We start from the raw sequence: 23765 nt of genomic DNA, 5'->3' as shown, positions 1-23765 counted from the left end.
GACCAGGACAAGTGGGGAAGGACCACATTCACATTTTTCTCGAGGAAACAAAAAGCCTAAGATTCCTCGACAAAATTGAAAGGGACATGTGAACAAACCCACTAACAAAAGGAGAACCACCATGTGAGTGGAAGGACAAGGACCACCAATAATTGGTGGAAAAATGACACGAGAGCCACTAATAATAAGTGGTAAAATACAAAAGACATTGGATACCATTTCTTTAAAAGAACAAAAGAATCCAATGAATAAAAGCAGGACAACTGGTCCCGAAATATGTATCTATAAAAAGGGGTAAATGGAACAAGTTAAACACACCAGAAGTAAAACTTGAAGATGTATCGTGTATATCTGAGAGTTTTAAAAAGAAGAATCAAGTATAAGAGGAGTGAGGTTGCAGCTCTCAGATCAATTATAAAATGGTATAAAGAAAAAGAAGATGAGATTTCAGCTGATATCCTCCAGACACATCTCTACTGGTACCTAGGAGAGATAAAAGAAGACGAAAAGTTGATTTCTAGATTAATAATCTAGAAAATGACATTTCAAGAAAGTAGGACCACTCAACCACTCAAGGGTCCATATGCAAGCTGTAAAGGCTTATCAAGATTTGAAGTCCGAGTTTCAAATCCGAAAGAGCCTTCTATAAATAAGAAGGGAAGAATGAAGTGAGGATCATCGAACATTTTCCTTATTTCTTTCAAAACCAATTGTAATATTTTATCTTTCTAGTTTATGTATTTTTCAAGTTCGGCAAGTTCGGCTACTATTAGTAGCTAAACAAGTTCCTCCTCCTCGACAGGAGGTTTCAATGTAATAAGAAATGTTTGTGTTTGAATAAAGAGATCTTTGCTCTTAGCCCCTCTCATGTATTATTTTCAAAATTTTATCTTTTACTATACACCCTAAGGTAGGAAACGAATTAGAGTTGTGCTAAGTGCTGCTGAAGGAATCTGCGTCAGTAACCATCGGTTGCGATTGTGTGGTTGGACTGTGAGAAGCAGTTCGTAAAATACGGTGGATATAACCCGGTGGCACTCTGGTCAAAGAGGTAAAAGATTTAATTTATTTTACGGAAGCATGATGGACTTTTATGTTTAAAAGAATCAATTACTAGAATAAAAGAATAAGGGTATTATTGGAAATTTTAAAATATTAGGAAGCTAAAACAAAGAATTGAAGGGATAGGGAGTAAAAATAAAGTTGAGAAGAGATGTAGGAGTTATTGAAAGTTTGCCCTTAATATAACATTGAATAAAAATCGACAGTATCGTTTGATACACGAGATCTACGTTTCCGTATATATATGTTTTGATAAAATCAATCATTTGAAGACACGAGTGAAATAATTATTATTTCACAAGAGCTCGTATGAAATTATCCCACGAGTCAATTTTGTAAGATGAATATCTTACCCGACTCGAATAATGAAAAAATATTAGTTTTTATTCTAAAAGTATTACTTTTCACTTAAGGTGTGGATCGAGTCGACTCTCTCATGAATATAAATATATAAGACTGTCTCATTGAAATTTTGGGTCAAGATGATACGAGTTTTGGTTCAGCTCGACATAGTTTAACCAGACATTCTATTAGACACAAACTCGGCAATGTCATATATTCTCATATTTTTGAAATCCAAATATCATCTATACTATATTTTCAAGGGATAATCATTAATAGAAACTAAATTTGGTTTTTTTTTTTAAAAAAAAAATAAAAAGTCTTTTGATCAACATGGTCTTTTAATTTTATTTTTTTAAATATTTACAAGACTCGAAGATTTTTCTTACTTATGCATTAAAAAATAGATCGTTGATTTAACATCATATAAAAGAGAGAAAATATCAAAATATTATATAAAATAAATGTTCTATATCTTATTTCAATCATATGTTGAATATGGATATTAAATGTAGAAAATATTCGAATTTTTCTAATAAAATTATAAGAAAATAATCTATAAATAGTAAATTAATTAAATTTATGTATTTATATAACAAATGTTTCCCTAAAATATTTCACTTTGATATTATTTTATAACATAGATATATTAAAACATAGATATATTAATATATATATTACACACACGTCTTCGTATATGAATTATGAATAAAAAAAAGTTGGACTTAATTAGACAACTGTTGGTCAGGTGGGTCGTTTGAAATAATGAAAGCCTACCCAGAGGGTAGTTGGACAGTAATTCTAAGAAAATTTCTCCTCGCAAATTAATTTGGCACCGACCCAAAATCTAACATTGATGTGGATTTTTATTACAGCACTATATTATCATAAGAAATAAATAATGGTAATATTTATTTTCCTTTTTACGCGCCAATTAATAACAAAAACTTGTGTGAGACGGTTTCACGGGTCGTATTTTGTGAGACATATATATCTTATTTGGTTCATCCATGAAAAAATATTACTTTTTATTCGAAGTGTATTACTTTTTATTGTGAATATCCGTAAAGTCGACTCGTCTCATAGATAAAGATTCGTGAGACCGTCTCACAAGAAACCTACTTCCAATTAATTTAAAAGCAATGGGCCGTTTTCTCGATTCGTGCACTGGAGATAAATTCAGGATCTAGCTATAAATTATAAATATGAATGAATTAATATTTTGTCAGCTAGAGATAAGTCTCGACGGGGTTCACGTTCGAGGTAATTTATTTAAAAATAACTTTATGTTTGTATTTTGTGATTGTAAGCCTTTATTTGATCAAAATTTATAGTTAACATGTTGACTCTAGCGATTTTAATAAGCGACGCGGACGTGGTGCTCGTATTAATGCATCTTTTCTTAAGGAAAAATGACTAATTGCATTACAAATTATCAAAATTGTCTAAAGTCAAAAACTTGTGTGATACAGATATCTTATTTGGGTCATCAATGAAAAAATATTACTTTTTATGTTAAGTGTATTACTTTTTATTGTGAATATCGGTAGGGTTGACTCGTCTCACAGATAAAGATTCGTGAGACCGTCTCACAAGAGACCTACTCATTATTAAATATAAAAGACAGATGACTAAAAACTCAATTTCGATAAAGTAGCGTGCTAAAATCATGTAGAGGTAAACATATATAGGGAAAAAAATTAATATTTAAATGAGATGAAAATGTAAATAATTATTATAATTTCTATTATCTTTATATTAATTTTTAAAAAAATTAAAATATGGACGGCAATAGGTCGGTTGGGAGCCAAGTTTATCTCAATAATTTGCACTCTTTGCTTAAAAAAAATATCATCCTTTAACCTAAAAAAATCCATGATTCATAAAAAGAAATGAAAACAAAATTACGAATTAACACGAAATAATACTTTATAGAAAATTAAAATCACAGAAATTATTTAAAGAAATTAAATAGTAACAAAAATATAATAAAAATAAATTGTTCATATAAGTTTGTACATCTAGATTTTCGATCATCTAAATTATCAGAATTCGGTCCCAGTGTAATGTTCATCTTTAATTCTTTGTAACATTTCCTATATCAATTCTCAATTTCAATCGGATATATCTCCGACATCTGACATCTAAAACTTCAATGAAAACCAAATTGAAAGAAAAAAAATATAAGATCGAATACTTTCGACTTAACCAAAAACTATATGTGACGATAATAATGGAGCTCAAATTTTTATATTATACTATATCTCACACACCACATTTTTCATGGCTCTCGTAACAAAAACGATAATTACATCCCACACAAAGAATAATATCAATTTGGCAAAAACTTGTGTGAGAAGGTCTAATGAGTCATATTNATTTATATTTATTTTAGTTGTGAGCCCATGGTTATTTTCTCTATTTGTGGGTCAGTATAGTATTAAATAATTGAATAAATATGAATTGGCCACTTCTTTAATTTGTCGCCTCACACTCCCAACTGCAACAACAAACAAATATGTTAATGTCATTCTCCGCTTCCAACTGCTACCTTCCTTCCTTAATTATCCTTAAATTTACGTCCAACTCGTTTTCAATTCTCTTTCTTTGCCCTTTCCTTTATATTTTAATATTGCAATTCACATTATTAATTTCCAAATTAATATAAAGTTCAATTTCCTTATATTCTTTGAGACCTTCAAATTCTATAAAATTTTCTAAATTCAAACTCAAATTCATTGATGATAAGCTAATAAAAATGAAATCGATCGAGCACAAAAATACCATGGAAACTACTCCAATCGAACCCGATCGGATTCCTAAACGAATACAACTTGTGTAAGACGGTCTCATGAATCTTTATATGTGAGACGAGTCAACCCTACCGATATTAACAATAAACAGTAATACTCTTAGCATAAAAAGTAATATTTTTTCGTGTATAACCCAAATAAGAGATCCGTCGCACAAAATACGACCCGTGGGACCATCTCACAAAAGTTTTTGCCTAAAAAAAAACACAAATTGATTTAATTCATCATATCATATATCATATATATATACATAAAATACATGACAAAAAAAAAGGGGTATTTTAGAAGTTACACATAAAGGGCAAAGGAAAAGTTGCATAGTCTCAACTATAAATACCACCGCACGCGTTACACTCCACGCTTAACTCACAATCTTCCTCCCACAGAAGAGACGACTTCAAGAATATCCAAAAATGTCTCTGATAACAGATGAAATCCGAGCAAGCGCATCGGAGCTCTACCATGGCCACGATATATGCACCGTGAAATCCCAGTTCTTGCTCACGGAAGTCGGCTTGCCCAATGGCCTTCTTCCGCTGCAGGACATCGAGGAGTGCGGCTACGTCAAAGAAACGGGCTTCGTGTGGCTCATACAGAAGAAGAAATGCGAGCACAAGTTCGAGAAGATCGGGAAACTGGTGCAGTACGCGAGAGAGGTGACGGCTTACGCTGAGCCCAACAAGATCAAGAAACTCACGGGGGTTAAAGCTAAAGAGCTTCTTTGGCTCAAACTGAGTGAGATCTCTGTCGACGATCCCCCCACTGGGAAGATCACGTTCAAGACTCCGACAGGGATGTTCCGGACGTTCCCCACGTCGGCGTTCGAGATAGAGGGGATAGAGAAGCCGCAGAAGGTCGGTGTGTTGGATGGGAATGTGGCATCGAAGGAGGCAGAGGTGGCGAAGGATGGCGTGGAAGTGAACGCGGCTACTGCGGTGGAAGTGAAGGAGGCCGCGTAGGGCTGATCGGGCTGTTATGTGTGGAAAGAAAATGGAAGTGGCTTAATGCCAATTTCCACGAGTTTAATTAATCATCTATAATATTATTACATCTTGTTTTTAATTGATTGAATTATTAATAATAATATTTTTTTATTTCGAGTTTTAAGATAATATGCCTCTCTTTTTCATTTCCGATCCATCAGTACTCTCGAGAATTGAAAGGTGAAGGTGGATAATCTTGCTCTCATTTTTTGTTTTCCGCTTATAAGTATGACTACAAACATCACATATATATAATTCGTAACATCAATTTCATATTTATACAAATGGCCGCAGAAGGATCAAGTCATTGGGATGACAAGGGAAAGGGAAAGAGCATCATACAACCTGAGTTCGAGGATCGCAATTTTCTTTCATTCAATATTTCAATGTCGATGACTATGATCTTTATTTTTCCGATAAGGGACATCAAGAACGTGAACAAGATGTTCCACAAATACGTCATCATCAAAGTCAAGAAAATATGAACAATTCCATGGAGTTTAAAAGCTAAAAGTAAAACTCGAGCGGTGCCTCGCCTGAAATCTCATATCTTCACCAAACATTTCGACAAAAGTGACGTTTTCTTCCGGTAATATGCAAGTCAGATGCAAATATTTTTCGAGAACTTACAAATTTTAAGTTATGAGACTTTGAAACGGTACGCAGAGAAAAATCATATGGTGAAAATCGATATTGATCGTTCTCAAATTCAAGTTCCGGCTTTCTCTTCTCAATCGAGTAATGATTCTCAATTTTTAAATTTGACGAAGCTAAATTTATATATAAACATTTAAAACAATTTTCTTTTAGTTGTAGTGACAAATAATCTTTTGAAAATTTGCTTTTCTACAAATGAAAATATTTCTATCAGACATATCCTACAAATACTCTCAAATGTACATTTAAAAAATTATTCATTCATAAAACAAATTAATTAAGGAATTTCCAAGTTTAAATAATAAAGTTTCTTTGTGTTCCGATAGTTAGAATGATCATTGACAAAGTTGTTCATATATGATTATTATATGTCATATTGTATTGATAATTTTTGGAACATTCAAAAAATATTGTTTTCATGTTGATGTTTTAACGAAAAACACACGACACTAAATATTTCTCAATTTTTATTTGTTATTTTATAATAATATGATCTAACTTCTGAAATTTTTTCAATTTCTTTCGATAATGCTAGTGCAAATACTTTTGGTATTGCCGAACTTATTGAAATATGTAAATTGTCGCTAGGAGGTAAATATTTTCATATTAGGTGCACCTATCATATTTTAAATTTGTGTGTTTAAGATGAACTAAAAAATTTATCATCACTTATTCAATCAATTAGGAACTCAATTCATTATTTATGGACACATACTCAAGTTATGAAACAATAAGGTAAATTTTAAAAAATAAATGATATGAGCCCTAAACGGTTTGCAAGATAAGTTTTAACTCGTTGAAATTCAATATATAAATTGTTATTATTTATTTGAATATATTTTGTATATTTTTTCTTCAATATGTTCAAGCTCGTGATGTTTATTTCAATTCAGTGGAATATATGCACTAATATTTGTGAAATTTTAAAAGTTTTTAATGATGCTAGTATTGGATGAAATATATTGAATGAGAGACGTTCTAGCTTAAGGTCGAAAAATTTAGAAGCCCAATGTTTGCTCAATGTTTAATCAAAAGTCACTAGCCGAACACAACATATTAAAAGTGATAAAAATCACCGAGACGAAACTGATGGAACATCTGAAAACTAACGAGAGGAAATGCGTGTGAATGTGATTGAAAATAATAAAATTTGATATATTTTTAATATAAGATGTTGGAAGTTAAAATATAATAAATTTTTTATTGAAGAAATGTAATAGATTTTTTATTCAAGAAATGTAATAGATTTTTTTTTATTGAGATAATGAAATATTTGATATAATTTTTATAAGTTAAATTGTGCAAGTTTTTTTTTAATTTATATATTTTATTCTTTAAAATTTTTTTAAATATTCTTTTTTAAACACAAATATTACTTTTAAATTCAATAGTTCACAACTTTTATTAAGATAGTCCAGATACTGATTTAGACCATTAGTTTTGTGACTCAGACCTTAAGCGGCCATTAGCGAGCCAGTTAAAGACTCGTGGTGTGGGGACCCGGACCCGGACACGCCAGGTCTATTCGTTAGCTTCCATTTTTCTGCAATTATAACAATTGCTTTCTGATTATTTATCAAGTATCAGGAATTCAATACGTTGTTTCAGCCTTCGGTGTCTATTTATATCTATATATATATATATAATATTTTAAATAATAATTAATTATATATATTAAAATTAATTGTATATATATAATAATAAAATTATTATTATTATTTAATAACTGAGTGAGTAATCATCCAATTAATTGCACTCACAGTCGCACGAACTCAAAAGTCAATTCCTATCATCCCAGCATTTATAGGTGCATGTCTCCACTAGCTAGTTGTGTGCATGCATCTCGTGCTTATATCTTATCATCTCTCTTTATATATAAAATTCAATAAAAATTACTATATACCGTTAAATTAAGAGTAAATTAGATAAAAAAATTTCAATATATGTTTCAACTTAGCATTTATTTTTTACAGCCTAAAATCTTAGTTTGATTTCCCTAATTTTAGACAAAAAGATCAAATACATCATTGTTTTCATAACTGGGTGAGAAATGGTTTCAAAGCTCAAGTAAATTTATACAAAATTATTATTACTGTGTAATTAAATGTTTGGAGAATTTTTTCAAATAGTATGGATCTAAACACAGGCACGAGATTAATTATTTTCATGAATTATTCTAATACTTTGGAATATTTGAAACAAGATTATCTAATCTAAGTTAGATATCAAGAGCAATATGGAACTTATCAGAATCCAAAGGTAAATTTATGATTCAGAATTATGGCAGTATGCTGTATTATGCACCAAAAAAGTGGAAAAAATAATTGAAAAACAAGAAGAAATTCTTGTAATATAATATGATATTCAAATAATAATCCAAACTCTAGAAAAACAAACAAGTTTTAGTAAAAGGACTTTAGTAGGAATGTTACCACCATCTTTTGGTACTGAATACTTATTACATCAAAGATGGACGACCACGGTGATGCCAAAAACTTTAATCGATGAAGAAAAATGATCAATCTAATTAAAAATATTTTAGAGAAGAAATTAATCTGATGACAACTTTAGAAAAGATTGATCTCGATGATCGCCAAGACTTTGCAGAATCTTTAGTAAATCTCAGGGTTGTCGATATGAAGATGAACACATCTAGGGATTAACCATCTGCAATAACATCGTCGTATTTTCATGAACCACCAAAGGAAAGTATGGAATCTCATAACAAAAATATGAGAGGACCCCAAACAGATTTTCAGGTTGGTAGAGAAGCACATCCAACGGAAACCAGGTCAATGAGAAGTCAAATTCCCTTATACCAAACACCTATGAGAAATCAGTAAGTCAAATTCCCTTATACCAAACACCTATGAGAAATCAGTTTTGGAACCTATACATTCTTATAGGGTTATGGTTAATCTTGATGTACTGGATTTAAAAAAAAAAAAAAGTAGATCTCATAGATGATTGGGCATCGACTATGAGAATCGCAACAGGAATACTTGATCTCAACATAGAATGATTAATTAAACTTTTAGAAATGAATTTTATGGCATCGATGAAAATTGCATGGGACATGACTTCGGTAGAAACCAAAGAGTCAGTCCTAGCTAGAAAATCTCTCAGTGAGATAGCCTAAAGAATGAATACCCAATTTAAAGCACAATTTATAAGTGTGGAATATTTTAATATTCAAGACATATAGAAGAAAAAGAAATATACTCAAGCTCTGTATAGTTTTATATTACATGACACCTGTTTAGTGGATGAATATAATATGTTATTCATTAAATATAGATGAAATTTAGGGGTAGAAGAAAATATAGCAAAGCAAATTTTCTTCATTAAAATGCCAAATATTTGGAGAGAAATGTTAATTAAGGAATATTGTGAGAACCCGAATTTAATTATTCAATATTTGACAAGAATTAGAAATAATTATTTTAAAGTGCTAAATTAAAGCAATTAAGCCAAATAATTTTAATTGTGTGTTAAGAATATGTATTAAAAAATATCGGAATTATAGAAGATATTAAAATACATATCTGAGTTTTATAGCACGTGAGTTGTATCTATATATATGTGTGTGTGTGTGTGTTTTATGTGAGAGGGAAGCTCATTTTCCCAAGCCCAATTCATTTCCTCCTCAAACTTCTCGCCTCCTCTCTTGGCATCCATTTTGTTCTCTTTCGTGCCTAGCTTTCAACCCTCGCTGCTCATCTCTTCGCCTCCAGAAATTGCAGTGTCTTCTTCCTTGAAGATAGTTCAGCAGCTCAAAAGTTGGTTTAAAGCAAGAGCAAGTAAGCAACAAGCTCCCTATTGAGCCCTTGCTGTTATGTTTTCTTTTCCAGCCTTTATGCTTGCTTAATTTGTGTACTTTAGGGCTTGATTATCTCATTTCCAACTCTATTTCAGTTCATAGGAAGCTTTGAAGGTAATACTTAAGCCTAGGTTTTCAATTTTGTTCATGAAAGGAGATGTTGGTTTCTGTTTCAAATTACAGATTTGGCTTCTAATTTTCGGGTTTGTGTGTGTTGTGCACTAAGATTCTTGACTTGTGGTTCAAATATCTATGTTTTAGCTTTCTGTAGCCGCTGACAAAATGGAATTCCAATTTGAAACGAATTTGATATGATTTTTCTAACAAAATGTGTCAAAATGGAATTCTGTGTTGGAGTTGCGTAGAATATGTACTGTAATTTGAGTTTATGATCTATATTCATTCGGATTCTGGACTTATGATTCAAATAAAAGTTGTAAATCTATGTGTTGTCTTCGTATTGATATAAGAATTGTTAAATTCCATTAAGAATTGAAATAGTTATGCTCATTTTTCCGAAACCGCTTAGTTACATATTTCTGCCTCGAATTGCATATGTAGTAGCGTCTTCTTGATAATTTTGAGATTTATCTATTGAGATTCTGGAAATGGTTTCTTCTGTGGAAACTTAGATATTTGAGTTATCTTTAATTTTTAATTGATGGATATTGATTTGAGTCAATGATGAGTTAGATATGAATTTTATACTCATTAGTGTCGAACTTGAATCTGTCACAGAACTTATTTCTCATGGTTTCTGGTTTTGTTTGTTTTTCAGTGTCGAGATGGTAGAATTTACTTCTGATGTCTTCTAATGAAATATGAGATTTTGAGTTAGGTTTCAATCCATGTATGATAAGTGTGTTTTGGTTAGGTTTTGATTGAGTTATGACCTTAAAACCGAGCTTAGGTCCAAGTTTGAATTAGTAACTTGTATTTGGAAAAAGTTGAATATTTATTTGATGATAATAAAGTATTTGCCACAGTTTTTAGTAGCCAGGAAGCACCAACGAGTTCATAAGTTATTGTGGTAATTTAATTTGAAGGTTAAGGTACAGATTGATCGATTCCTTACAACGTCTATAACGACGTGTAATTTAGTTGATGAGAATTATGTGTTTATGTGCTCTTTGTGCTGTTTGGGTGTATTTTAAGATTATTCCTCATTTTTTTTAAAATAAATGTGAGTTTTTAAATATATTGGAATAGTCTGTGGATTTATATGCATTGTTGAGCATGCATTCATATCGAGACATGACTCCGTTGTTTTCGAGATTTCTGTTTACTCTTGGATGAGTTATTTAGACATCAGAACCGAGGACGTTTAAGCGTCACACCTCTGATGACTAGCGGAAGGGCCGAGTAGTTCTGCTGACTGAAACCCCTGACGCATATGTGCAGGGCCGGGGGCGTATTTGACACATCACACCCCTGGCACATGTGGTCACAATTGTTGCTCTCGTTTCTCTGGATCCATTTTGATACCCGACATGCATTGAATTGCATTGATTTCATTACATGTTATTTATATATGCTTTAATTTATTTGATCTTCGTACTGGGGTTTGACCCCTGTCCCTCTAGGCTACTGTGGTTTGTTTTGTGATTCCATAGCAGGTTATACAGGTGGTTCTGATGCAGCTGACCGAGCATCTGCTAGTGGAGCCCAGTGAGTTGGTTTGAGTTGGGAATCCCCAGATATTTATATTATATATATTGAGTCATTTTCCGAGGAGATGCCTCGTGTATTTGTATGGTTTTATTATTGAGTGTTGAATCTTATTTGGTATGATCGAGCCTGGCTGGCTCTCCGTGCGATTGGTATTCTGTTTGTTTTATTGGAATCTTTTTTCGAGTATAAATGTTTTGTTGTGTTTTTTTTTTTGGAATTTTTGGTATTTTCTATTTACCGGGAGGTCATGTCGAAATTTTTGTAGGCCCAAAATAGAAAATTCTTACCCGTTTTCGTTGTTTACACTAATCAATCCTAGTTGTTTGATAATTAAAAATTAATCAGGAGCACGGAAGCTCACAAATATGACCTCGCCAATACAGATACTTTGGCGTGAAGAGTCTCTTTTCTCAAAAGAAAACTGGAAACAAAAGAATTACAAATGATTAAGGGGTATTAAGAAACGTATTCCTTTATGTTGTAAAGAAAATGATCTTCCAATAATAATTGGAAGTAAGCCACAAAGGCTGAAAAGAGAAGAGTTTCAGATCTCACTCTTATGCCAGGACTGGAAGAAGTGGAATTAGTTATTAGAAACCAAGAACATTATGGTCTTGACAAAAAACCAGATCTTACAAATCTGGGCTGAGAAGTGGACCATCAAAGAGTAGGATGTCATCCTAAGTATTGAGCACATCTCGAAGTACTAGAAGAACACCTACAAAAAAAACTTTCATAAGAGCTCACACCCGAGCTAATGAAAATTTAAAGATTGCAATTGCTGGATATGTGGAGCAAGAGGTCGTATTTCGACTAATTGTTAAGAAAATGATGGAAAGGGAATCAAATGCTTTGATCCAACCTTTGATATTAAAATGATAGAAAGTGAATAAAATGCTTTGATCCGACCCTTGATATTAAAGAAGCAGTTATTACCAATATCTTGTTCAATTATATGAGTTTGATGATATTTTATCAGATGAAATATGTATGAAGAAGAGGAAGTCTTAAGTTTGGAAGAATTTGATAGAATAGAATCGGAATCTAATTGAAGACGAAGTGTTTCGATACGAAACACATTAATATTTGTCTGGTTTCTTTAGAAAGAAAACAATATCTCATAACATGGTCCAAAAGATCATGAGAAAAAATTATATCCTGCAGAGATATCAAGGATTCTATACAGGACATATAGAAAAGTTCTTAGGAAATCTTGGCCTAAGAAACATAAAACATCATCTAATCTATAAAGTTTCAAGAAAGAAAATGACAGTCATAACGGAACTCACAGGATATCGGATAGAGATGCAATTAATTTCTTCTGAAGAAATTAAGGAGGAATTATAAAACTCTTGATAGAAGTAGAATGTACCATGTCATGAATTCTTATCGGAGCAATCTAGATTATGATAAAAGCTAATTTTAAAGAAAGAATCGACTCACCCATTGATATTGTTATATGCGATAAAAGAATGAGTAATCTTCAAGATTTAATACTAAGAGCTATCTCAAGGAATCTATGTGCATGAAAAATTATAAGAGTAATTCATCGAAGAAATGCCTAAAACTTGGATGATAGAGATTTCAGTCGAGCTTTGACATGACATCGAAACTTCAAAGAAAATGCTGATGAAATAGCGCAATAAACCATATTCTATTATATATCAAATTTCATATTCTCTATCTAATACACGTTATTCAGAATTGTTTATTAGAAATGAGTTTATTGAAATACTAGAAATAGTTGGAAATATTGCTCAGACAATTTATCCAGAAAGAATCAAATTTCCTTTAATACAAAAACGAATATCCAGATTCAAGACAAACTAATTATACAAAAGAAACAAAGTCTTAACCTGGAACCAATAATATTATCTTTTCAAGGAGATAGAATAACAAATCAAAGATGGGAGAAAACACTTGTCCAAGAAATCCAACCGATAATAAAAAGTTTTTCAACAATAGGAAAAGTTAGATATCCAGAAAGATGAATGGAATTCGAAATAGTATTTGATATTATAAGACAAAGAAATCAATTTTCTTATAATATTATATACTATTTGGAACAACCTATGATAGGAACTTACCAAATAACGATCAATATCGGAGAATTGGAGGTTCACATCAAAGGAATCACAGGAAAAGAATTAGATCAATTGGTTCTTGGGCTAGAGATTCTCCATAAACACAAACATTGGAAACTACTGAATGGAATACATGGTAGAGGATAAAAATATACTAGACAATCCATCAGTTAGTTCATTTTATGCACATTATTAATTGATCTGAACTTCATATCATAATCTTTTATGATCTTGGGTATTTCACATTTGATTAAATTAGTCAACAGAGTCTTGACCAGTCATGTGCCTTGAACATCCATTATCCAAGTACCAGACTGAATTCTTTAGCCCTTCTTGTTTATTGGATCTACAATCACAAGTTAAATCAACTGGTACCCGATCTTATTTGTGTCCAAATGAGATTAGTCCATTAGGAACCCACACTTGGAACATCCTGACTAGCCGACCAACCACTTTGTTTGTTTAGAAAGGTTGTGCAGAAACATATGCATACGATATTTTGCGTGCATTGGAAACAATATATTTTCATGCCTTTCTGTCATCATTAGTCCGCCTATATCTTTTATAAACAAGATTGCGGTTTTAATATCAGTAGAGCTTACCTCTCAACGAGTTATGTGTTGCAAAACTGAATCTATTATTAGACCAGTTAGGCTTAGTATTAGAACTTTCGAGTTCGTAACCAATACCAAACATTCTACCTTTGTTCATCTTTTCAACAGTTTTCTGAATTCGAACAATTGGCTCCTGTTGTCCATATATCGTACTAGACTTAACAAAATAAACTTGTTTACATTTGCACATGCTTAGTTTCTATTGAGTAATAATGTGAGTGAGATTGCTATCATTGCTGTTGAAGCGAAGACCAGTTTTATCTCCTGATTGTTTCTGCAGCTCATGTATTTTCTCGAGATCGACTAATGATTGTTCCATATTTTGATCGGCTCGGCTAATTTCAGATTCTCAGAGATCAGCCATTTCATGTATTCGCTCATTTTCAATCTCGAGCTTTGAAATTTATGCCTTAAGACAAAATACTTCACCTGAATTTTCCTAGTTAGGCTCCATATTTATTTTCTTTGACTTCCTCGAATGATTGAAAAAGTCTCTTGTAATCATTTACTATGTCATAAAGTGAAGTGATGAGATAATCACGTGTAAAATCAGATGATTCAAAATCAAATACCTCTTCACCGGTGGATTCTGGCTCTTCATCAGCCATGAGACACTTCACCTCATCTTCATCACTTTCACTGGTGGAACACTCTGACTCTGATGAGTCTGAGTCGGAATCTGCACACCTGGCCTTGTTATCCTCAGCCACCAGCACTGTATGATATGTTCTCTTCCTGAATGACCTCCTATCATTGTTGGGCTTCTTCTATTCATGAGATGGGCCTTCTCTCATCCTTATTTGGTTTAGGCTAGCCGGCTATGAAATATTCGATTTCCCACAGTTTAAACGCACATTGTACTCATTAGTGGACTTTTTCTTGTAATGATTGCTTCTTCTTGGGCTTTGGAAATTGCTCTGGTTCTTTTTTAGGAACTTGCCAAATTTCTTCGCAAATGTTGTATTCATTTTTCTCTTTTGTTTGATTATTGCCTTCACACAGTTGTATAAGTTTCACCCAGATATCCTTTGCAGTGGAACATATCTTGATATGTCTAAAAGTATTCTTGACCAATGTTTTATACAAGATGTATTTTGTAACATTGTTCATATTTTCCTTTTTCTTGACTTCACTAGTCCATTACATTGTTGGTTTTACAATCATTTGTGACACCGTTGGAGATGACAATGCCAGTATTGGCTTTCATGATTTTTATTGGGCCTTCTGAGATGACGTACCACATGTTATCGTCTTGTGCAGCTAAATAAGCCTACATACTGATTTTTCAATCATCAAAATCCTTTTTGAAAAACATTGAGATTTTGTTAAATGAGTCCAATTTAATCGATAGTGTTCATAGACAAGAATTGACCTTATTCGATCAATTTGTCAGGATCGGAAATTGATTTAGAGGGGTTTGAATAGAAAATCTCAATAAATTCTGAAATATTTCGGTTGAATTAGAAATACTAATGTTACGTACCGTACTTTTTACTACTTAAAATTTGCGGAAGAATTAAAAATTTTCTTGCTTAAATAATGAACTTTCAAAATTTGGTAAAATAAACTGTACGTCTCAACATAATGTCTGCCAAACGTATTTGCTTGAACCACAAAAAATCGTAACATAAAAACCAGAGTATTTTCAACATTTCAAATATCCTTAAAACTTCAAAACATGGCGGTCCTCGGGTTTAGCCTTCCGCTCAGTCCAAGCCAGCTCCTTGGTCCCCACCTCTAGCCACCTCAACATACTCCTCACCTGCATCGATCAAGTCTAGTGAGTCTAAAGACTCAACACGTATAAACTGGAAGTAACGCGTAATACGTAGTAAAACCACACGCAACTTCAAAATAGAGCGTAAACATTGGAAACATAAATCTGAACATGATAACATAAACGTACTTGAGCGTGATCATAATAATATAACATAGACGTGCCATAATCATAAAAACTTTTCTTAAACATGCTTGCATACTTGAACATACTTGAACATACATACTTCATCATTTTGCGTAGAGGTATGTTTCAAAGCAAGTGACCCATACATAATAAATGCCTGATTAGACAAACCACAGTACTGGGCTGACAGGGACGTATCCACTGCCACATACATGAGATCCCCGTACATGCTTTAACGGGTGGATTGGTCTCCGTTCATGCTTTAATGCTTTCTAATCCTTATCTAAACCCGTTCATGCTTTAACGGGGTGGAGAGGTCTTTGGCCACGTTCACCGACTTCCAAACCCATTCATAATTTGGTCACAAGATATTTAGCATACCTCAAAAACTTGAAATATTTTCTTTTGCACGTCAACATACTTACTTGGCGTTGAGGGATTCGTTGGATCTCGCTTGGGGCAGCTGCTGCAACATACTAACATGAGTTTGAATACTTAACTTGCATAACTTAGACGTAGGTACTCGAGCTCACCACCAAAGTGATTAAATAACTTATGACATTCTAGTTCATTCGGGACTTCACCTCGTTTAATCATCGCACTAACCATGATCTTGAACCCCAAATCAACTCTTAAGGTGAACTTAAAAATTATTCCCCAAAAATGAAGGTACACGGACCCCGCGCCCAAGTCCGGCTCTGGGTCCGTGTAGACACTGTACAATGAGTCGTGCAGAAAAGAGAAGGCACGGACCCCGTGCCCTGGTCCGTGTAGGGCTCCGTGTAGACTCTGCAAATTGACACTTCGAAGAAAACACAGGCACGGACCCCGTGTCCGGGTCCGTGTACACCTCCGTGTACCTATGGAAAAGTGACACCCGAGTGCAACAAAAGCACGGACCCCGTGTCAGGGTCCGTGTACTGGTCCGTGTAGCCTCGGGAAAACGCAGCCTGAGCGAAAACTTAACATGACGTTTCTCTCTTCTTACTAAACCATAAGGGCTGAGAATCCATACCTCGAGACCCCTCATAGGACACTAAGGTAATGACTCCAACCCATACAAGCTATTACAATTGCCAAAAAACACGACAAATAATAACAAACGACACAACCCGAGATTTCGACACCACTTTTCTACCTACGACTCTTAGCTCAACCTTTTGCTTAACGACACGAAAAGAGACACAAAAAATAATCCCAAAATCGTTCTTAACTTACTTAAACGCAGCAATGATCGCCCGTCGATTCCCAACGAAGCCTGCAACAAATAACTTCAACAACACAATTTACATAAAAGTCGCAGTTTGAGCAGTCCCACAAAAAACGCCATAACTCACTCAATTTTTATCCAAAAATTTTGAATTTTATATCAAATCGAAGGTATCAAAAAGTTCTACGATTTTTATGTTGAAATTTTTCCCAAAATCACGACCAAAAAATCGCAGTATTTAAAAAGACAGCAAAAAAGTGATTTTAGATCCAAAAATAGTTTCAAAAGTAATCTAAACATGATTGCTCAAACTTCTACACAACATTCACATGATTTTCGTACAAAATACAACATCACGCATACTATGACATGATCGACGCAGGAAAAACAGATTATACGTGGNCGTGCCCTGGTCCGTGTAGGGCTCCGTGTAGACTCTGCAAATTGACGCTTCGAAGAAAACACAGGCACGGACCCCGTGTCTGGGTCCGTGTACACCTCCGTGTACCTATGGAAAAGTGACACCCGAGTGCAACAAAAGCACGGACCCCGTGTCAGGGTCCGTGTACTGGTCCGTGTAGCCTCGGGAAAACGCAGCCTGAGCGAAAACTTAACATGACGTTTCTCTCTTCTTACTAAACCATAAGGGCTGAGAATCCATACCTCGAGACCCCTCATAGGACACTAAGGTAATGACTCCAACCCATACAAGCTATTACAATTGCCACAAAACACGACAAATAATAACAAACGACACAACCCGAGATTTCGACACCACTTTTCTACCTACGACTCTTATCTCAACCTTTTGCTTAACGACACGAAAAGAGACACAAAAAATAATCCCAACATCGTTCTTAACTTACTTAAACGCAGCAATGATCGCCCGTCGATTCCCAACGAAGCCTGCAACAAATAACTTCAACAACACAATTTACATAAAAGTTGCAGTTTGAGCAGTCCCACAAAAAACGCCATAACTCACTCAATTTTTATCCAAAAATTTTGAATTTTATATCAAATCGAAGGTATCAAAAATTTCTACGATTTTTATGTTGAAAGTTTTCCCAAAAGCACGGCCAAAAAATCGCAGTATTTAAAAAGACAGCAAAAAAGTGATTTTAGATCCAAAAATAGTTTCAAAAGTAATCTAAACATGATTGCTCAAACTTCTACACAACATTCACATGATTTTCATACAAAATACAACACCACACATACTATGACATGATCGATGCAGGAAAAACAGATTATACGTGGCTTTTTGATATTAAAACTCACGATACTGCGATACCGAAGCGGAGATGGTGTGAGAGACGATCTCGGACGACTTGGCTCGATTTTCTTTGAAGAAAACCAACGAAATTCTTGCTGGAAATTATAGAGGAAGGGGCGGCTGCTCTATGGATTAGGAACCCTAGGTTTTTCTTTCAAAATCTTAAAATAAAAACGTGTAGTGTGTGTTGTGTGTTTTTGGCCGTGTAAGTGTGTGTGTGGGTGTGTGTGCGCGTGAGTTTAGAAATAATTAGGGGATGATTTTTGCTTAATTATGCCATTAACCATGCTAAACAAAAATACTAATTAAAGTGTTAACTCAATTAACAAATTAATTAAAATACCATCCCTACTAATGTTTAAATAAAAATCCCCTAATTAAAATAAAAAGCACAAACACTAATCTCTAAAGGTTTTAAAATCTTAAAATCACTTAATAAATAAATTAGGTTTTAAAAGACTAACACTTCATAAATTAATTAAAATGCCCCATCCTTAAATAAAAAAATAAAATACCGCATTAAAAATTTTCGCCAAAAGTCGTCGCCGGTCTTTCCTCGATCCCGCCTCGACCAATCGCCGGAAACATGAAACTCAAAAAACATTTAACGTGCATCACCCAAACATAAATAATTTTAAATAATGTATTTAAATAAATTATGCATGGCTAAAACTCATTTTACATTTAAATAAATGATTTAATAATTAAATAAATGCATGGAATTTACGTGTACTGATTTTGGGCACTAAAACTAAAATAGAATTATTGTTAGTTGGATATAAATAAGTCACCAGTCTGTCACTGCGTAGAAATAAACTAACTAATAAGGTTTGAACACGAAATGATTTCAAGTAAAAAATCAGTTGGGCTATCAAATAGAAAGTTAAGATAGTGTAACTGATAAGTAAAAGACACAAATTTTTTTCTGGATGTTCGGAGAATTCAATACTTATATGCCACTTTTTTTCCTTGCAGAAGGATTTCATTAAAAGACTTGGACAATTACAACACTTTCAACTGCCCATTTTAGTAGGACTTAAAAAATAACCTAACTGAAACTCTTGGCAATTTACTCAACAAAACTGATCAGTAATCATACTTTCATATTACAAGTATTTCAGAAATATAAATCTAAGCACAAAAGATCCTCAATGATCTGAATAAAACACTCAAGTGTGTGCTAGAAAACTTATATCAGTTGATTTCTTGAAAGCTTGATAAATTTTTTTTATTTTTCAAAAAAATGCGAGAGCTAGAGAGTGAGAAGGACTGGCTGAGATCTTTCCTCTATTTTTAGCTTTTTGATCCAACGGTCGATAAAATCAAATCTTATATCCGTTCCAAATAGAATAGTCGTTGCTCATGTCGTTTTCCACGTCATTGTCCTTTATGATAAAAGTACACTGAGAGTAGTACTTGCGAAATTCTGACATTCTATTAGGAATCAGAAATTGTTAGTATGGAGAGCTTTAGCCGATAATTCAACTGGGTTATGCTCCTTAACACGGAATAAACTGAAAAATTTCATGGAATGTTTGTTGATATATACTAACTAGTAGACGGAGAAAATCTATTGCATCAGTTGGTATTTTTGATCAAATTAACTATTAGTGACTTTTTTACCTTCGAATAATAAACTATCAGTTTTTCTAAGCAATTGGTAGGTCTATGATTAGCTTTGGAAACATATGCGTATGAATAGTCATTTTCTTTCTTGAATTCAGTTTAGCTAAGCTCTGTAATTATCCATAGAATTAGCAACCTTATAAAATTACCAAAACGTAAATGTTCTAACATCTCCCATTCTAGTATGGATCTGTTCATTCATGCTCCCCGACGCACAATCATCAGTCATGTTTCCATCTTTAGGTACTAACCACCCAATATATTACAGACCATGTACAGCCCTATGATCTTTGGCTCCGAGTGTCATAAGACATCACTTCGCAATAATATGGATGATTATTTTCTTGGCGATTGCATGTTTTTTTACATTGAGCGGGAGTTTGAATAAACATATACGAGTTTGATGAGAAGTCTCGTAGAGTAAAGCATAGTATCAATGAAATTGTTTGATTGTGTTACCTCGTATGTTTATTATATTTTTGACTTATACATTTATATATTTTCTTGAGATAATATTCATCATGATATGATATATTTATGATGTGCTTTGATATATATTTTTAGTCAAGTTGTTTTTAGACAAACTTATGATCAGTCCCCATAAGGTAAATTCCTAGTTCCGTCCTTTCCGTTGCCTGTAAAGGTTGATGTCCTTTGGATAATGCACCTGGTTGAGCAAATATGCTATTCAAAGTCATTGAAGGATCGATTTTTGTTCTCTCTCAAGCGTTATATTTTGTTTTTCATTATTAAAAAAGACAAAAACTTGTGTGAAACGATCTCACGGGTCGTATTTTGTGAGACAAATCTTTTATTTGGGTCATCCATGAAAAAGTATTACTTTTTATATTAAGAGAATTACTTTTTATTGTGAATATCTGTAGGGTTGACCCGTCTCACAGATAAATATTCGTGAGACCGTCTCACAAGAGACCTACTCATTAAAAAATACTATACACAATATATATAACTAAAATATGATTTTACAAAAAAAAAATTTTAATTCAAAACTAATAAAAATGACAATTATATCGAGTTCAACAAATTTTGTAAAAAAATTCAATGATAAAAATTTATTATTCCACGATTTAAAATAAATTTCTTGGAATATAACAAAAATCACGGTCATACAAATTCATTCTCCAATCCCATTTGATATAAATTTTATTGGATTCAAAATTGACCCATTATTAATTTTCCATGCCAAAAACAAATATATCAGTAATTTCAACGTTCGTTTTAAAATCACGCAATTTCTTAAATATTATTCCCTAATTGTATGAATTAATCAAAGTGGATTCTTTATTCCCAACACCTCATTTATGTAATATTACTGAATTTATTACTAATTTTTAGCCTGAATTTCGAGAATTCAAGCGATAAAGCTAAATAAATCACTTGCAAATGCCTTTTTGGGTTATTAGAAAATTATTAAAATCCAGTCAATTAGATGAACAAATTCACAAGAATCCTATATATCCACATTAATGCATGATATCAATTTTTTCGAAAAGTTTCAACTATTTAAACTCAATTAATTTCCAAGAAAATAAAACCCTATTTAGTACAAGAATTCGATCGAGAAGAGTTCATATCCTATCCATGGCAAGAAACATTAATCTTTCTTCTTTCACTGCAATTGTTTATGTATGTCTTTCTCTATACTTAAGTACTATTCATACAACATATGTCTACGCTATACGAGAAAACCCTAAACTTGATGATAATGAGAAACGCATTGTAAGTAAATTTTAACTTAAATTCGTCGATCTTTTCTGTACGACGTACATACGAGTTAACTAGGTATTTTCTGTTATTTACTAATACAGCAACTCGAGTTTTGCGTCGCGAAAGAAAATGCACCAGTTAACTTGTTACAAGGAATTTTAGACAACGTTTGCTCGAGTTTCGATTGCAAAGATATACAGCCGGGTGGTCCGTGTTTTCTTCCCAACACATTGATAAATCACGCATCGTATGCGCTCGATCTCGTCTACAGAGCCAGTGGAAATTGCAGCCCCTCTGTTGGAAGAAAAACGTTTATGAGTCCTTGTAAGTTATATCAATATTTCGTTCCAAACTACAGCAAAAAAATTTTTTTTAACACTATGTTTGGAAGCAAGGATTTGGAGAGATTTGGATTTATAAATCCTGGTTTTAACCGTTTAGTTAGTTGGATTTTAAAAATAGAATTTGATTTTAAAGGATTTGACTGGATTTCATTGTGTATAAACAAATCTTCTCAAAACTGGTCAGATTTGATGGAATTTGGATTTGAATAAAACTAAAAAATATTTATAACAAAAATATTAATTATTATCATTATACCGTCTTTATATGTAATGGTTGGATTAAATGAAAATTTTATTTATTTTTTATTTTGTATATTTGATTCTTGATATCTATTCTTATGGTTTTCATGAATTTTGAACAATTATTTATTCAATAGTACTTTTTTTTCTATTTAAAAAATTAGGATGTGGTTGATTTTTGAAATAATTTATTTCGTAGAATTTAAATTTGATTATTTGGATGTTATGTTTGATTATTTTATTTTAATAATTTATTTTTTCTTTGTTAAGATTAGTTAATTAATTATATAAGAGTTTATGTAGTTTGTATAACATAAATATATAATTGAAATGATATAGAGAAATATATGATAAAATTAATTTTAGTTTTTCAGTTTTTTAATAATGTGAATAATATGTTTTAAATCTTGATTTTTGTAAAAGATAATTGAGATTATTTTAGTAAAATTTTAAATTTCCAAATTCAAATTTTGTTTTTTTCCAAACAAGAAATGAATTATAAATAGAATTTTTAAATTTCAAACCAAACCCAAGATGAAATTCTAAATCCAATTCCAAATTCAATTCTACTTCCAAATCCAAATAATTATTTTTTTATTAATCAAATTAAACCTAAAAAATATTTTTTTTTCTTTTTAAACAACTTGATTATATATATATATATATAGATATATATATCAGTACGTATTCAGTTAATGATATAAATTTCATTTGTTATATTACTTTTTTCGTTTTAATTTCCAATATTGTTTTTGAGATGTAATTGTACATTTACCATTTTGGTGCAGCTTACGATAAGTGCCTCTTCCCATGAGTGGTGTGCGTGGATTCACACAAAGACAAGGGTAGAACCGTCCAAACGCATTATATTAGTGTTTAATTAAATTATAAAACAATTTGAAACCTTAATAAATTTACCTTAATATGCATAAATAAATGTACCATTATGAATACAATTCATTTAAACTTTGATCAATTTGCATAAAAATTTAAAAATTCTCCATGATAATATATGATGATATTCGAAGACGATTTATGATTTAAATCCTTTTACATTTTATCTAAAGAAAAGTTTATTTATTACCTTTTTATTCATTATATACGGATGTTAGTTTATATTAGTATGATTTTGTCAAAATAGTGAAGTAAATAGGAAAGTGTTTAAATTATATAAAAACAATTTGAAACCTTAGTAAATACTCCCTCCCTCAAAATTATATAGTTAGCTTAGGTTTTTCACATAGATTTAGGATGCTATTGGGAAAACAAATTATACAAACAAATTTTCTAATAAACTTTTATTTAATGATATTTGGAAAATAAATTATACTCATCGACAATGAATTGAATACAACTATGCGCATTAAATATGGGTATAACTGTGAGAACCCC

At 32.2% G+C, this 23765-nt stretch overlaps 1 protein-coding gene and 1 long non-coding RNA gene across 2 annotated transcripts; both read left to right on the top strand.

Moving 5' to 3' along the window:
- Positions 1 to 4565: 4565 nt before the first annotated feature.
- Positions 4566 to 5317, top strand: LOC140957324 (uncharacterized). Its single transcript, XM_073414527.1, has one exon. The coding sequence runs from the start codon at positions 4631 to 4633 to the stop codon at positions 5174 to 5176; it is 546 nt and encodes a 181-aa protein (XP_073270628.1). The 5' UTR covers positions 4566 to 4630; the 3' UTR covers positions 5177 to 5317.
- Positions 5318 to 21634: 16317 nt separating this feature from the next.
- LOC140956954 (uncharacterized) lies at positions 21635 to 23394 on the top strand. The gene is made up of 3 exons (XR_012171567.1): positions 21635 to 21801; positions 21891 to 22113; positions 23162 to 23394. It is a non-coding gene; the product is annotated as an uncharacterized lncRNA (long non-coding RNA).
- The last annotated feature ends 371 nt before the right edge of the window (positions 23395 to 23765 follow it).

This window comes from Primulina huaijiensis, chromosome 14, assembly GCF_012295235.1.
Source record: "Primulina huaijiensis isolate GDHJ02 chromosome 14, ASM1229523v2, whole genome shotgun sequence".
NCBI classification, from domain to species: Eukaryota; Viridiplantae; Streptophyta; class Magnoliopsida; order Lamiales; family Gesneriaceae; genus Primulina; species Primulina huaijiensis.
The sequence above is the reverse complement of the archived record's forward strand: the minus strand, read 5'-3'. Positions and strand labels throughout refer to the sequence as shown.

What these genes read in the sequence shown, in the direction of transcription:
- LOC140957324 (XM_073414527.1), top strand. Translation starts at nt 4,631, where the DNA reads ATGTCTCTGATAACAGATGAAATCCGAGCAAGCGCATCGGAGCTCTAC.